Source organism: Sinocyclocheilus grahami, unplaced genomic scaffold (genome assembly GCF_001515645.1).
Source record: "Sinocyclocheilus grahami isolate Dianchi unplaced genomic scaffold, SAMN03320097.WGS_v1.1 scaffold98.1, whole genome shotgun sequence".
Lineage (NCBI taxonomy): Eukaryota > Metazoa > Chordata > Actinopteri > Cypriniformes > Cyprinidae > Sinocyclocheilus > Sinocyclocheilus grahami.
In genome coordinates, this window is record NW_015505277.1 from 2,702,357 (window position 1) to 2,719,210 (window position 16,854).

Below are 16,854 nucleotides of genomic sequence, written 5' to 3' on the forward strand. Positions count from 1 at the left end.
GTGTATTTTTTAAAAGTTGAACTTTTTTAACTTAAGTGCCGCATTTTTAGAACGCTGTGTGACGCGGGTGACGCTACAAAAGATGCAAGATGCACACGCAACAGTCAAAAATATCTGTCTCGCATGTGTTTACATAGAAAAATAGTGAAGTAGAATACAAATATATGTTCTGGGTGAAACGGACCTTTGCCTGTACAAAATTTGATGCTATGACGCCATGGCTTCATTATGCAGTTGATAATGTGTTCTAGATGCAGTCACTAGGGTTTTCTGGTTGGTTGCCTGATAAAAAACCTCATCCCAAAGTCTCCATAATATTCTGGTCTGTAGATATGGCTCCTTCAATGCACGGTTATGGGATTTTAATGTTCATTTTATAGTACACCAGGTGAAAATGTAAGCATGATGACTTAGAAAATGGTGCATAATTTAAGGAATCATTTACATCCGTAGCACAAACCCTACAGAACGCTGGCTTAGCACGATTAAAAATTGGGTGTGGGAAAAGCATGTTTTCACCTCCCACTTTCACATTGAGCTTGTGAAAAGTTCAGGACTGAATCACAGGGTCTATCCATGTCATTAATGGTCAAGGTAACCTGATAGAGGGTCTACATGCTCAACTCTCTAAAAGCATCATGTATTCATTCACCCAAGCCTGTAATCAGAGGGTTGGGCTTCTGTTTACACTTTGTACCAGATAAACGCCCAGCCCCCTTCTGAAAAAAAAGGAGAGAGGCCATTTTCCCACACAGTTCCAGTGAAAAAAACATTAAATACTTAACATTCCTTGTCATGGAATAATGGAGCAGCCTTTAGCATATCAAATCACATGGGAAAACAACCCTCGACCACAGAATGCTTCACACTGTGAAACAATGACCATTCAGCTGGCCTTTAAATTTTCCAGCACATTTAAGATCTTCCTCCAGAGTTTCAATTACGCGAATGCCACCCCCATCAATATACCGCTTGGGCACATTTGATGCGGTTTTTAGATACCCTATTTTTAGATGCTAGTTATTTCCTTATTTTATGGTGCAATGCCAAACATTTGTGCAGTAAGTGTCTGATATCAGAAATAACAGAAGGCGAATCTGAGAACTACCGGATTGTTTGCTGTTAATGGGGTTTAAAGGGAAAAGGTGCAGCACTAAATTTAGTTCTCTATTTATGAGGACAGTATGTAGTTGCAAATAAAAATTCTAGTGTAAAATCATTCATGCACTGCAAGTATTTTCAAAAAAATGTTATCCAATTATTTTTACCTCAATTTTTTTTTTATAAAATTATAAATTAATAATGTGAACATTTTGGGGGAAGTTGCACTACATGATTTTTGGCAATCTAAACTAACCTTGCCTTGTCATAAAAAGGTAAATAAAATAATAATAAAATTAAATTAAAATTAATAATAATAATATCATTTCACACAGCTTTCGCATTGTTTTTCACATACTGAACACACTACATGACTTTGATATTGTGGATAACATTAATAAATAATAATACATCAGAATAATATTAAAATAGTATGCATTATAATGCACTTTTTAAATACATTAATAGATCTGGACAAGGCAAAACATGAGTGTCATGATTAACCTAAAAATGTGGAGATTTCTGTAAACATTTGTATAAGTGATACTGAAAACAAATTGTTAATCCATGTCATTGAAAAAAAAAAAGACTGGAATTATGGAAATTAATCAAACTTCTCAACTCTAGCAGCATATTAATGAGGATTACAACAGAAATACTATTACAATACTCATGGATCATGACTATGTGCAATTGCAATGCAGCATTGGTCTTTAGAAATCGTGTGGTCTTTAAGAAAAAAAAGGTAAATAAAATTATAACAATATTCACAATGTATATATATATATATATATATATATATATACCATTTTTATTTATTTTTTTTATAAAAGAAGGCTTCAGTGCCCTCTGTAAGGTCAAGTGCCAGAAGCACGGTGGCCGACTTCCCAACTTCTATGCCCATCAATACACACAGAGCTGAAGAGAGACACAAACCGATCGTTTAATGCCACCCTTGGCTGGATTTCAATGAAGCGTCCGCAAGACTGAGCAAACAGAGACAGACCATGTGTGAAGACTAATGAAGCCAATGATCACTTTTGCGTCGCCAGGTACCGCATACAGTAAGACGATTCTGATATATGACATGGTGCATTAGAAAGAATATTGATTTCTCCTTTTGTCTCTCTCTCCTGCTCTTTTACCGGCAAAGATTGATGTCACTGCATTGATTCCCAATCAATCAATTTATTCTCATTTTATTAATGCCTAAGCAATCGCTCAGTGTCCTTATGAAAAGCAATGCATCTCAATTACATGCACCTGGTAAAATAAAATGTTTAGGGATGATTTGCTGAATTGCAATTGGCTTTTTCGCAAGTTTGCCAAGTTATCGGACACTCAAATTGATAATTGCTACACAAAATGCATTAAATAAGTCATTGAGGAACATGAACACTAAATAAATTGCATATAAGTGTGCTTTCGTACAGCCAAATTAAACAAACACAGATACGCAATGTCTTTTGTTTGTAACCACAAACAAAACAGGCATTGATGGTATTGCTGTCACTTTGGGGTTCCAGTTTCCAGTTTTAATAAAACACAGCTACTGGCGTGTGTTTCCTCGCTTCAGCAAATCCAATTGGAAATGCTTGGCCTGTTCCATGTCTGCGCTGTATTAAGGCTAATTAGTGTCTCAGTCTATTTGCATAGTGACTAGTTTCCGGCTATTCTCTGCCCGCTGACCCGTGTGAGCGTGCTGCTCGCAGGATCAACTTTTCCTGAAAAGAACGGCCAATAATTGTTTTCGCACGCATCAAGGGATGGGTACTCACGGGATAAATGGCCCTCTATACGGCGCATCATTTAGAAGGGAAAAAGAACAACATGCAACAACTTACTGATTGTAGTGACACTGATGTATTAAAATGGACCCTGTGCGTAATTGCTCTTTCCTGTGGCTACTGTGCAGGGAGGGTTGCATAATGATGATAGAGTTTAGAACCTTGCTAAAAGAGATAAAGGCTGCCAGGGCCCACCGCAGAGTATTTTCTGGACACTTCCTTAATGAAACATCCCGCTGGATAATGCACTCGGGCGATATGAATGGGGATGAAAAGAGAGTCGAGTGCCAACTTTCCATTGTGGATTGCTTTGTTGTTGCACAGCATTGCCACTGTGTTGTCGTTTCGTTCGTTAGTCGATAGCCACGCGTTCTCTTTCAATGCACATTGGCTACCGGGTCACATGTCTCTCGCTCAGTTATGACATCTGGAACACTCAGGTCAGTTTAACGCGAGGCGGTGTAAAGCATGACATTAAGACACACTGTTAAACTGCAACTCATTGTTGCAGTTCAATTTCAATGGGTTTAAAAGGACAGACGCTGAGGTCCAGAGTGACAGACTGTCCCTCAATGGCACTCTTTCAGTTCAAAAGCAGGCTGGACAAAGCCATTGGCTGGAATGTCTGACCTTTGCCAATGATTAACAGTTGCAACACTTCACCTATGACAAGCAGCTCAAAAATTCCTTCGAATGACTATCATGGCCAGGCACTGCAGCTCCAAAGACACCGCCATATGACTGAATCAGATGCTACGAGTTACAAATATGGCCCCAGCTGAGAGCTACAATGGGGACTCAGTTCTCCAGAGGTTAGCACCAGACTATACTGTGGCGCTGTACAATGGCACTCTGTTCTGGAAATGTTGTTTGTAACATCTCTACTGAATTCAGAGGACAGGAGGCCGGATCGGCGTGTAAATTAACTTTACCCACAAGCGATAAAAGCGGTATCTCTCAATTTCTGAGCCACTCCAGAAGATTAAGTGATTACTTTGTGAATCGCTAGTGTTAAAAAAGACAAACGATAGACTCAGTACAGGCTAAATCAGTTGTTTAAAAATCTAATCAATCATCCGAAACAATTATCCATCCATTGAACATGGACTATACCCATATATATGTATATTTGTCTATTCACAGTTAATTTTGAGCAAGACAAATGTAACATCTCACTAAATAAAGAATGCTAGAGTGAAATCTGTGCATGATAGTTATTCTTTTTGATTTGTTTTACACTGAACTACACATCCATATTTTAAAGCCAATGATTCACTCTGTAGAAAGTGACTTTATTCAAGCCAAGGTAAAATGAATGAATCCCTACAAATGTCACATACTATAATACTCTTATTGCTTCAGGAGTATTCAGTGTGCAGTATGCAAGCTGTATGCTTAATACACCCAAATTACCTACTGTATTTCACAAAATGTGCATTTTTGAGCATACTGCACAGAATATTTTATCCCACAATATTCTCCACTTCACCGTTCATTTCCATTTATGAATGAACCAGAAAACATATCAGTCACAATTTATCTCCCTCTTGACTCATTATTTAATGCCATGTATTTTACACAAAATTGGGTAATGAGTTCATGTGACATAAATGTAGCATACTGCACTGTGGATTATTTTATTATTATTATTATTATTATTATTATTACTGTGCAGTATGAAATACACTTATTGCATTAAAGGGGTCATATGATGCGATTTCAAGTTTTCCTTTCTCTTTGGCGTGTTACAATCTGTTCGTGAATAGATAAGATCCCTAAAGTTGCAAAGACTAAAGTCTCAAACCCAAAGAGATATTCTTTATAAAACTTAAGACTCGTCCACGCCCCCCTAAAACACCTAGTCTTGTTGTTTGTCGTTTCTCCGATCACAAATTGCAGACATGGTTTTATGTTTACACGGTGTCATGCACAATGTGCTCTGGCCAAATTTCACTCTTTTATCTGCAGCTACAGTGATTTTTATGAGAAAAAGTTTGTTTCTTTGATTTTTGAAGACTTTGAATGTATCCTCTTACTACAAATGGAGTGCAAGTAAATGTAACCTTAAAATGAAGTCTATAAAGTCTGAAGAAGCTTTCTGTTAGGATTCCTATTCATTTCAAAGGCAGCTGCTTGGCTGGCACACTCAGAAGAAGGCCATGTGATATGTAATTTAATATACATTAAAGGGGTCATATGATGCTTTTTTAAAGATTATTATTTTGTGTATTTGGTGTAACAGCTTGTCACACTTTATCTTCGATTCATCAATATATATACATTTTTCTGTCTTTTGTTGCCTGATACTTGGGATTGCAATGGATGTTCTACCAATGTGCAGCATATTTCAGGAACTTCAGATCGTTCACGACACTGGCTACTTCTCTGCATTGCCGTCTCTTGAAGAATACTGGCAACAGGTAACCATGTTTAAAGTGAAGTGGCGAACACGTCCGCTGATGTAGAATGTGTCTGTATGTCTACCTTATAAAACAAACTTGTTTTGGCGTACAGAGTATTTTTTTACAGTTTTTGAAGCGTCGGGACTGGCGAGTCAGATCTGTATCGTGAGCACAATATCGTGAGGGAAATATTTGTGGTTGGATCACTTTTTTCTTGTGCTTTTCGTACTCGAGCATAGACTGGTTGATTTGACAGTCTGCAGCACATGTTCTGTCACATAACTGGGTATATAGGAGGTGTTTATGAACTGTCATAGCTGACAGAACTGATATTCTTGTGATTGAACTGTTGCAGTCGTATTCTTGGCACGATAGTATGAATGTTTCTGCTTAAAGTGATTCAGGTAGTTTCCCTCAGGCTTTTTGGGATTCTGAATTCATATGAATGTATCTCTTGGCACTTAAACATGCTTTTGCATCTAGTTGCTTCTGGCTGTTAAAGAGATAGATCATCCAAAATGCAAATCTGTCATCATTTCAAACCCATTTATTTCGTGGGGGGGGAAAAATGTTAGGCAGGATGTTAGCGACTGACAGCCTCAGTCACCATTCACTTTACATTGCATCTGTTTCCATGCAACGCAAGTGAATGGTGACTTGCACTGCGCAGGAGGGGACGCCTCTCCGGACGGCAGGAGGAGAGTGCACAGGTGTCACTTCAACGGCTGCCGGAAGGTTTACACGAAGAGTTCTCACTTAAAAGCACATCAGCGGACTCACACAGGTAAGAACCTTCGCTGTTAGCTGTGATGTTGCTCCACATTGTCTCTATCAAACAGAAAGCGGAACCGTCACTGAGGTTTCACGTCTCCTGCGAAGTTGTGTAATGGAGCTGAGTTTACACAGGCTGTCCTCAGCTGCAAGGCTAATGTCACTCTGTGAATATTTGCCTGGCATGACTGCACGCCTAAACGGTGACCTAATCTGTTTGGAATGCGGCCGAGGCCAGGAAGGAGGGGGGATCGGATGGGGGAAGGGAACGAAAGCCAGCCAGGGTGAAAACAACCTGCTCTACCAAAACTGTTTTGGTTTCGTCATGGGAAAGATCCAGGCTTTTGAATGGGGATCTGGGTGGCCCCTTTTTAAAAGGGCCCCTTCGCATTCAAAACGGTCTCCGTGTGACGTGCATTGTTCGGCGCACTGTTTATGCATACGCAGCATAGAGACGGACTGTTGGCATACCGTGCATTCCCGCAATGCTTGAGGGATCTTATTAAAGTTAAGACCGCGTGACCTGATGCATAAACATGCATCCTGTTTACAGATGCATTTTTGAGAGCGTTAGCGAGCACGCTGTTCCACATTCCTTTCAGACTTGTGAAAGGTCTTTGTGTTTTTGTTTACAGGTGAGAAGCCGTACAGGTGTTCATGGGAAGGCTGCGAGTGGCGCTTTGCGAGGAGCGACGAGCTAACCCGACACTTCAGGAAGCACACCGGTGCAAAGCCATTTAAATGCAGTCACTGTGACAGGTACGCTCAGTTCTGTCTCGCTATCTCTCCCTGTGACAGTCATCAAAGCCCGTCTGTTTCTCTCTTGATGCGTGCGTCAGTGAAACGCGACGGATTCTGCATTCGGCATTGATTCGGTTTTATCGGTTCATCGATGGGAGTCGCCCCATTATGTTTGGATTTTATCACTTAATTACCTAATCGCATTAAATGCTTGACAGCGCAATAGTCACACTGTCGCAATACTTTATTGATATTCTCTGCGTTTTATGACCAAATGCACCTCTCCTGTTTGTCATCACTTCCTCTGTTAATCATTTCCCTCCCTGAGAGCTTTGCGCTTTGAACACCATTGTTTGCTCAACTTCCCTTTTTGGTGTTTTGTTTCCATGGTTACTGGATGCGAAACATTTCATAGTTCTCCTTTAAAACAAAACATTAGATCAAGTCTTTCCTTCTATTCAGAGTTTTTGCAGAATCGGAACACCCAGCATTCATAAAGTTCAGCAAACTTTGGATAATTTCATACATTTAATGCTTTCAGATCGCAATAAAAGTTTACTATTCTCCGCTTGAGACTCAACGATAAGGTTTGGGGCTGGTGCTCAGATTATTATAACCTTGAGAACATTTTATGTTTATTTGTAGTATTTTATTAAAATTGTATTTTTATGTGTGTACTTTATTGTGCAATTAAAGTACAGTATGTGCAATAACCTTATAATTATTTATCACCCTAAACCCTAGTACATCCCTACAACTTATTTTATTTTATTCTATTCCTATTCCATCTATACCACACCTGTACATACAATTGATTCTTTTTTTGTGGTTTATATTTATGCATGTTTATTTTATTCACATCTCATTTTTATTATCTGTGTGTTGTTGTTGTCTCATTGTACTGGAAGCTTGTGACACTATAACAAATTCCTTCTCTGTGCAAACATACTTGGCAATAAAGCTCTTTCTGATTTCTAATATTTTCCTAAAAAAAACTAACCTTTATTATTCATTACAAATTTTATTTTTAAAATCAATTTATTTTTTCATTCGCTCCGTAGTGGCGGATCCCACCACAAAATAAAAAAAAAATTGAATTATTTATCATTTTTATGTGTATAATAACATGTGTGTGTGTGTATATATATATATATATGTATATTTCATAATATATTTCTAGCAAAATTATTTATATATATATATACACATACATGCATACATACACATATATATATACACACACACACACACACACACACAAACATTAAATTAAAAAACTATGAATATAACAATGAACAATGAATATATCATTTTGCAACCAGTTTAAATATCTTCTGCATATTTTCTCAGATTTCTCATTATAAATACAAAACTGCTTATTTTCTCTACTAATTCTGCACTAATTCTCTCTTTCCTTACATTAGCCTTCAAAGCACCTATTCCTGTTTGACAAATTCACCTCGAGGGCCACTAGGGGCCTCATCAGTGACGCAATGCACAGATCTCTACCTTTGATCGCGCTTTACGGCTTCAGTGGCCCCTGCCTGACCTTGTTTTTCACCTTTCCTCTCGCTGTTTCTTTCTCCAGGTGTTTCTCCAGGTCGGACCACCTGGCCCTGCACATGAAGAGGCACCTTTGAGCGGGCCGCAGCTTCACGCTGGGGATATGTTGTGTCCTGACCAGCTTCCTGGTTGACCTGGCCCTGCAAGAAATCGAGGGGGGGGAGTGTGTTCCAGCCAAAGCATGCCATTTTGCACCATATCCTGTGCCTCCGTGAGCCCCGGGATAAAGGCGGACTGACTGGTTGTTGAAACGAAAAAAGGAAAGGACAAAATCACGTATGAAGAACCGAGGATGATTTATAAAAAAAAAAAAGCAAAAGTAAAAAAAAAGCAAAAAAAGAGCGAATGAATGGTGTGTTGTATGGTGCATGATGTTTCGGGACAACTCCTGGACTATACACTGGTACTTTAAAAGAAATCCTAAAGAGATCCTGTTTGACGTGAGCGGATGAATGTCCCGTGTGCGAAGAAGGGTGGGAGGGGGGTGCCAGTGTATCGCTGTGGGCTGAATGGTGTCGGGGAACAAGTTCCGTTTTTGTTTCCGTGCGGTATGCAAGAACCGTGAATGAAGCCGTGAGACTGAAAACTCCTGCCTGACGCCCCCGGGCTCCGGGATTCTGGGGGGCGTAGCGGCCAGGGTTTCACCCCCTGCCCCCATCTAAAGGGGGGCGGAAACTCTGTCCTGAATGAAAGTGGCTTTTTTGGTGTTCGGTGCAGCTACTAAATGTGCAATGTGTTCGGTAGCTTGTTATTTGACAGGCTACAAAAGCTCATTTGTAGTCCGTTGTATAAGCTGTGTGCTTAGAGATGTAACACAATTATAACTTCACTATCATAAACAGGTGTTGCATGGTATTGGGGTTTGTACCTTTTTTTTTTTTTTTTTTTTTTTTTTTTTTTTTTTTTTTTTTTGGACTGAAAAATAATTCCAAAAAACGCCACATAATTTTTGTAATTGGGACTGCAAATAGATTCCAATAAAGCGCAGCTAAATACAATTGGGTTAAATGTTACAATATTGTACATAAACGCATTGATCATTCTTCACTCTAAATTCCCTCTTTTTTTTTTCTTTCTGGTGGAGGGAAGAATCCTATCGATCATCGACCACTTCATACAAGACTCGTTTTGTCATCTTGAAGACTAAATGCTCTCTTTCTATCCCTGTTGATGCACTGTTGGCCTTAATGGTGCCTTATGCAAGTGACCTTTCCCATTGGGGGGTCACAAAATGTCTTGTATAAGTGATTGAAAAAGCTTTATTAAGGCTCTGTTTCACCTGAACATGCACCTTTCCTATTTCCGAGGCCACTGTAGCCAAGCCCTTGTAGATAAGTAATATATTGTTATTCTTGAGCATGCGATTTTATTATTATACACACCCTCACGTTTCTAGATCTGCAAGCACTTAAAGTACGGATTTGGTATCTACTGAACGTTTTGAATACGCTTTAGATGCAAGATCTCTGTCTGTGGAGGAGTGTGCAAGACAAAAAGCTCTTAAAGTGCGAAAACAGGCCGTTGTATAACACAAGGCCGAAACCCCCCTGTCCCCTGTAACGAAGAATAAAGGGAAAAAAACGGCTAAAGATTTATTGTAATTAACAAGCTGCAGTCAGACAGGCCTTGCCTTGTACTGCCTCTCTGTAATGAATTGCTGAAGGCCCTGCCTGCTACAGACTGCTGACTCAGGCAGTTCGATATTGACCTGTCTGGATGCCGTTGTTTTAGTCCAGCGACAGTATTGTGGAAACAGTGCACAGCCATCCAGAAAGATAAAGATATATCACCCCCCTTTTCAACATTTACAATGGAAATTTACGGACGTGGGCTCGAACGGCGCATGGAGAAAGCCTCTCGGCTGGCTGTGTGCGTTTCTTTTGCGATCTGAAATGTAAACTATAATGTTTTCAGGGACCAAACGATTGATTAAATTTATTGTACATAGTTATATGCTTGAATTATTTGAGTTCAATTGCTCTGGTTTCTTGAGCGAAGGAGGTTTGACACTGTTGCATGTCGAGCAGCTACGTGGATATGAATTGTTTCAGTGGGAGAAAAGTAACTTGAAGCAGCTTGTGCTGCCATTAAATCAGACCAGCCTGGGTTTTGTGGGAAAAGAACATTGTGTCTTTCCAACAGTGGCCAATATTAGTCGAGTGGTAATGGAGCCTTAATCAAGTTTTCCATTTGCTTGCTTCATCCAACACTTTCTTCAACATCACTTATATTTTCTCTCATGAATCCCTCTTGTCTAAAGAATATTTGTACAAAAGAATAAAAACACAAAAGTTAGGATGAAAAATACACACACAAAAAAAAAAAAAACTTTTCTAAGATTTTTTTTTTTTGTTATTATTGTTTTTATTTTTTGCTTTATATGAATTTTATTTGAAATTGTTTTGCAAAATTGTTATATTTCTGTATGAATGTATTTTTTATTGGAATAATAAGAAATTCTTATCGGACCAGTTTGATTTGTTGTTTTGCTTCACTTTATTTCATTCGTCTTTTAGAATTTAGTGATTTAAAACTATGGTTCAATATTACAAAATTTTTCAGTGGTGGTTAGCAAAGTTGAACAAAACAACTAAACCTACTATACGTGTTAATCTTTGATAACCAAACTTTGTCTTACAGACAAGATGTGTCAAATTGAGCTTTTATGAACAGGCTTACAATTCACTTTGTGAATAAAATGAGTGAAAATCCCTGAGCCATGAGTCCAAAATAGACATAAAGGTCTTCTGACTTAATTGAACCAGTAAGGAACCGCTAAGAACAGTTTAGCAACTGCACTAAAACACACAGAACAGCTTGCAGCCACCTAGCTATGCCATTTCATTATGGCAGTAATGTTTGTGCAGACAAGCACCTCTTCTTCAGAAAATGTAAAAGTCTTTAATATAATATAAATGCAAGGTGCTTTCAAAAGAGGGATCTTTTGTAAATACTACCCGAGACCTCACCAGAGTGGAGGATATGCCGATGAATGACAATTACCTGCTTTAGCGGTGAAACACTCATGCTATAAATTCCTCGCTCTCATATGTTGTGCAAAAGTTGCTCTCAACACCCACTGGAGGGGATGTTCCACAGGCTTGTCAAAATAGACGTGTTCCCACAGAAAAACTTTGTGAATTGCTAAAGGGGGAAACATGCCTGAGGTGATTCCTGGCAGGTGGGGCGCTGAAATATTTTGCCATGGATTTGTTGGCTTTTCTAAACATTGAAAAATGGCCACTCGTCTGTTTACTTCTCAGCATCATGCTGAAGATGTATTCTATGTTTCCGCCACTGAAGAAAAAAATAAAAAAAACGGGTATTGCGACGTTTTATCTCACAATTCTGACGTTTTTTTCTCAGAATTGCATGATATGAACACCGTTGCGAGTTCTAAAGTCATAATTGTGAGATATAAAGTCACAATTGCGAGAGAAAAACTCACAATTCTGACATTTTTTCTCGCAATTTCGAGTTTATATCTCGCAATTCTGACTTTTTAACTTGCAATTGCCATTTTACATCTAGCATTTCTGAGAAAAAAAGGCAGAATTGCGAGTTTGTATCATGCAATTATTAGAAAAAAGTCAGAATTGCGAGTTTGTATCACGCAATTATGAGAAAAAAGTCCTTTTTAAATTTTTTATTCAGTGGCGGACGCTTCCATAGTATTCCATCTGTAATCCGTAATATAAATGGATCAAAATTTATTTAATGTTAATTTATATATATATATATACACACATGTACGCGCGCACACACACACACACACACACAGTAATTAGGAATTTTGCATTTTTTAATTAAAAAATCATATTGATACATAGTATAACTGAAATATTCATATGGATACATGAATATTCATCACTTTGATTGGTCCAAAATTGATAATTGTTATCCAGCATTATCTTATAATGTTCCAAAGAGCATCTTGGTTTCGATGGACGTAGTAAATATGACCGTCTGTGCAAAGTTCACACGAGTTCACATGTTCAAAGAACCCAATTTAGTTGTTCAGTGACCTAGAAATAGTGCAGATTCTTATATGTATTTAGAATAATATCATTAATAATAATAATAATCATTATTATTATTTCCAGCTTTAAATGGTGAAATAAAAATCTCTGTTTTGGACTCCACTATACCTGTCATCTCATCCAGACGCCTCATTTTATTAAGGGTGAAGTTTCACAACAGGCCAGTTCACTGAAGGTGGAAATCGTGGGAAACTTGTTGCATTACATAACTCAATTACGGCTACGCCTCTGATAATACAGCAGTAGTTTTCCATGTTTCTCAGTGCTATGCTGATGTTGACGCTACAGCACTGAGCTGCACTGAGAAGTCGCTCATTATTCTGTGTAGCTGACAGATCCTAAAGTGGAAGCAATTATATGCAGCCTTGGAAAGTCACACAGCGACATCAGTCCTTTAAAGGTCAAGTACCCCCAAATCCATCATTAAATTTAACTGAAGGATCTCAGTCCATGATGTTTAAAAGGCAAGATCAATGTGTCAAAAGATCTATATTTATGTATGGCATTGTTTAATATGCCTTTAATAGCCATACAATTAGCAGGGCAGTTGAGGAACATGCTCAAAGAACTAAATGTTAGATGTGATGCATTAGTCGGTATGTGTGCGTGCTTTACCCTTGGGGTTCCCCTAATCCTGGATGACCAAATCTAGATAAATTGCTCTAGTATATGACACATGCCCTACCTTGATGTACATTTAGTCCAATCGCAGCCCACCATAATTCACAACATGCATTTGTAGGTATTCAAACGTAACTTTTTTTGTGTTTGAATAGAAACTTTGATTGTGCACACAAAAATGAAAATTCTGTCATTATTTACTCTGTATTACTCTATTGCGTTGAACACAATAGAAGACTTTTTCCCCCCTCATACATTAAAAGTCTAGTGATGTTTTGGACCCCACTGACTTTCATTGTATGGACAAAAAAAAGTATTATTTTGTCTAATTGGTTTAAAACGATTTGATGGTGAGTATATAATCAGAGAAGTTTAAAATTTGGGTAAAACACTTTCATTGTTTACATTTTAGATGTTGGCAATATGTTAATAGTGCACGTATTGGTGTCTAAACATAAAGAATATGCATGTGTTTTACTGCCAGACTTTATGTTCGAACACCTATGAATACTAATGAGATCTCGTCGCTGAACTACCTTGAACTTTGCATGCAGAGCAAAGTCAGCAGTCTTACTGAATCGTGGGCATTGTGATTTCTTGAGAAATTCCGAAGGCAACGTATTGTCAGGCGAGCTGAAATTAAAAGCAATGTCACAATATCAAAGGCTGCCGTTGCCAGAGGGTGAGGGGTGAGTGTGAAACCGTGAGCTGTTTGAAGCCAATGGGGTTGAAGGAGAATATTCAAAGAAAGACACTGGAGCTTGGTTTAGAAGATGGAATAATTATTAGTGGTTCCTGGAAAGGCAAGCATCGCTATTGTTCATAGACTGTTAGTTATTTGAATAAACTCTTAATGTAAGTATTAAACTTTAGAACATATCATCCCATACTGCTGTGCTGTGGACATACACGATAAACCATCATTACATTTTTGTATTTGGTTGTGTTGTGAGTATTTGCAGTGCATTTCTGTATTTTTTATTTGTATTTGTAGTGCATTTTTTTGTGTTATTATTGCAGCATGCTTCTGTATTTGCTTTCTCTGTGAGTATTTGCAGCACATTTCTGTACTTGGTTGTGTTGTGTGTATTTACAGCACGTTTCTGTATTTGTTTGCTTTGTGAGTATTTGCAGCACATTTCTTTATTTGGTTGTGTTGTGAGTATTTGCAGCATGTTTCTGTATTTGGTCGCTTTGTGAGCATTTGCAATGTATTTCTGTATTTGGTCACGTTGTGAGTATTTGCAGTGTGTTCCGCGTTTGTTTGAGGTGAGTATTTGCAGCGTGCTTTTTTATTTGCAGCACGTTTCTGTATTTGTTTGCATTGTGAGATTTGCGGCGCCTTTCTGAATTTGGTTGTTTTGTGAGTATTTGCAGTGCATGTCTGTATTTGTTTGTGTTGTGAGTATTTACAGCACGTTTATGTATTTGTTTGCTTTGTGAGTATTTGCAGAACATTTCTATATTTGGTCGCGTTGTGAGTATTTGCAGTATGTTCCGCGTTTGTTTGTGAGGTGAGTATTTGCAGCGCGTTTTGTTATTTGCAGCAACGTTTCTGTATTTGTTTGCATTGTGAGATTTGCAGCACCTTTCTGAATTTGGTTGTTTTGTGAGTATTTGCAGTGCATTTCTGTATTTGTTTGCATAGTGAGATTTGCAGCGCCTTTCTAAATTTGGTTGCTTTGAGAGTATTTGCAGTGCGTTATATTTGTAGCGTGTTTCCACCGTACTGAACACCTTAGCAACTGCATAGAAATATAGTAAGAATCACTCTGAACACCTTAGTAACAGCATGGAAACATGCTAAATAAGCTCTCTGAACTTTATAGCAACCACATAGCAACATGCTAAACATTCATAACAGCATAGAAATGTGCTCAAAACACTGAACACCTTGGCAACTGCACAGCAACATCCAAGCATCATGGAAGAGTTTTGCACAGGCAAACACAACTCTCATGTTCTTCAGAAAATCTTGTCGCATCCAGCAGTTTTCTGGATTTGATTGCTGCAGAACAAGAGACATAAATGGTCAATAATTTCACATCATCCTTCATTGTGGATCATCATCATGCTCTGGGTGTGTCTGCATCCTGTCCGTTAATTAAAAATAGAGCTATTTGTTTTCAAAGCGGATACTTACCCAATTAGCATCTAGCAGTTAGTGCTTATTATGAACACTAAAATGCATTAAAAGGGAAATGGCGTGAGGGTAAGGAGAGATCGGGTAGTATGCCACAAACACTTTTTTTTGTTGGTATTTTTATAAAGACAGCAAGAGCCGCATAGTCTTCCTTTCAACACAGATTACTTTCCATCATAACACCCGAGAAAGGCTTAATGGCTCTTTTGAACATTGAGACGCAGCCCTCAAAGAGCTCATTTCACTCCGGTCTTAGACAAACATGAGATCTACTCAGATTTGTTGTTTGCAGTTTGAAGAAGTTGTTGATGGTACAGAGCCAGTTGCCCTCTCTATTGTGACATCACTCAAGTTGACCATGTCACATGACTGCTGGGAGCAAGCTTTGGTCACCTCTCTAGTGACCTCTGAGGGACATTCATTCACATGTCCTAATTGCATGAAGACATATTTTGTCTGCTAAACTGACTTCTGACCTTGTGGGCTAAGATAGTACAAATATGAAATAAAAATGACGTATTAATTTCTACTTATTAAAATGATATATAGAATATAGTATATTAGTCATTATTATCAATAACTTTTATATTATAATAAAAAACACCACCCAGAATGCCCTCACAAACACTTGTAGTAACCCTAGAAAACACCCATAACACCACTCCTTAGAAAATGTTTTGCAACACCCTAGCAACCATTTATCCATGCCTTGACAACTACGCAGAACACCCTGGCAGCCACTTACTGAGGCCCTTAAGTTAAAGGCATTAATAAATGCATAATTTATTTCGTCTTACTTTTAAATAACATTCTGATATCAATTTTTACAGCTGGTAAAGTTGTAAAACTTACAGTTCACTGATTATCGTTTCAATATTTTTATGATCCCTTTCAGTACCGACTGAAACTACGAGTCATGTCGTGACCGATGAATTGGGATCTCACTTAGAGAGACCAATCCACTTCGAGTGTAAACTAAACGAGCCAATGCATATTGGCATGTGATAATTGCATCCAGCTGCCGCTGATCACAGCGTGAGCATAAAAAGGCAGCCGGTGCAACGCATACAAGTTTTTCGCTTCGGAGCCGAGCGACAACATCATTCTGCTCCTACCAAACTGCTTCGTGTGTGACGAGTCTAGCGCGCTCTAGGGAGCTTCTTGTGTTGGCGAACGGCACTTCAGCAGTGGTCGTTCCTGTGTCGAGTGGGTTGCGCACTTCAGGCTTCACTACCCCCTGTTGTGCTGCAAGTGGCCATTTCCCCTGTGTGTCTCAGCACCTAAAAGAGTATTTCCCTGAAAGAGCCTATTTCTCTAAAAGAGCTTACAAGGGTGCATCTTTGTAAAGACGACAGATAGTCATTTTAAAGATGCCTTTTCACCCGTGCGTTTCTGGATGCGGTCGTTACCTGGCGCCTGGTGATGGTCACGATCGCTGCCTCACGTGTCTGGGCATTAAACATGCTGAGGTGGCGTTCGTGGATGAGTCATGTTCCCATTGCGGGAAGATGATCATCTCGGAGCTGCGGGCCAGGCTCTGTTTCCTCCAGGGGGGCGGAGCTCCGTTGCCTCTGCCACGATGTAGTGTTCATCCTGGCGGCAGCCAGGCGAGGACTACTTCGGGCAGTAGCACGGGTGGTCTGAGGGTTACAGTGGTGGGAAACCCTTCAGGGAACCAACCCGCG

The 16,854-nt window shown here is 38.9% G+C and overlaps 1 protein-coding gene across 1 annotated transcript; it reads left to right on the forward strand.

Moving 5' to 3' along the window:
• The first annotated feature begins 5,135 nt into the window (after nt 1-5,135).
• Nucleotides 5,136-8,695, forward strand: klf6a (Kruppel-like factor 6a). The gene is made up of 4 exons (XM_016276107.1): nt 5,136-5,339; nt 5,961-6,074; nt 6,697-6,820; nt 8,391-8,695. The coding sequence occupies exons 1-4, from the start codon at nt 5,207-5,209 to the stop codon at nt 8,440-8,442; spliced, it is 423 nt and encodes a 140-aa protein (XP_016131593.1). The 5' UTR covers nt 5,136-5,206; the 3' UTR covers nt 8,443-8,695.
• Nucleotides 8,696-16,854: the final 8,159 nt, after the last annotated feature.

Bases quoted from the DNA above. Each gene is read 5' to 3' on its own strand.
- klf6a (XM_016276107.1), top strand. From the start codon at position 5,207: ATGGATGTTCTACCAATGTGCAGCATATTTCAGGAACTTCAGATCGTT. The intron at 5,340-5,960 runs GTCCGCTGATGT...TGCACTGCGCAG, and splicing joins TAAAGTGAAGTGGCGAACAC to GAGGGGACGCCTCTCCGGAC. The intron at 6,075-6,696 runs GTAAGAACCTTC...TTTTGTTTACAG, and splicing joins ACATCAGCGGACTCACACAG to GTGAGAAGCCGTACAGGTGT.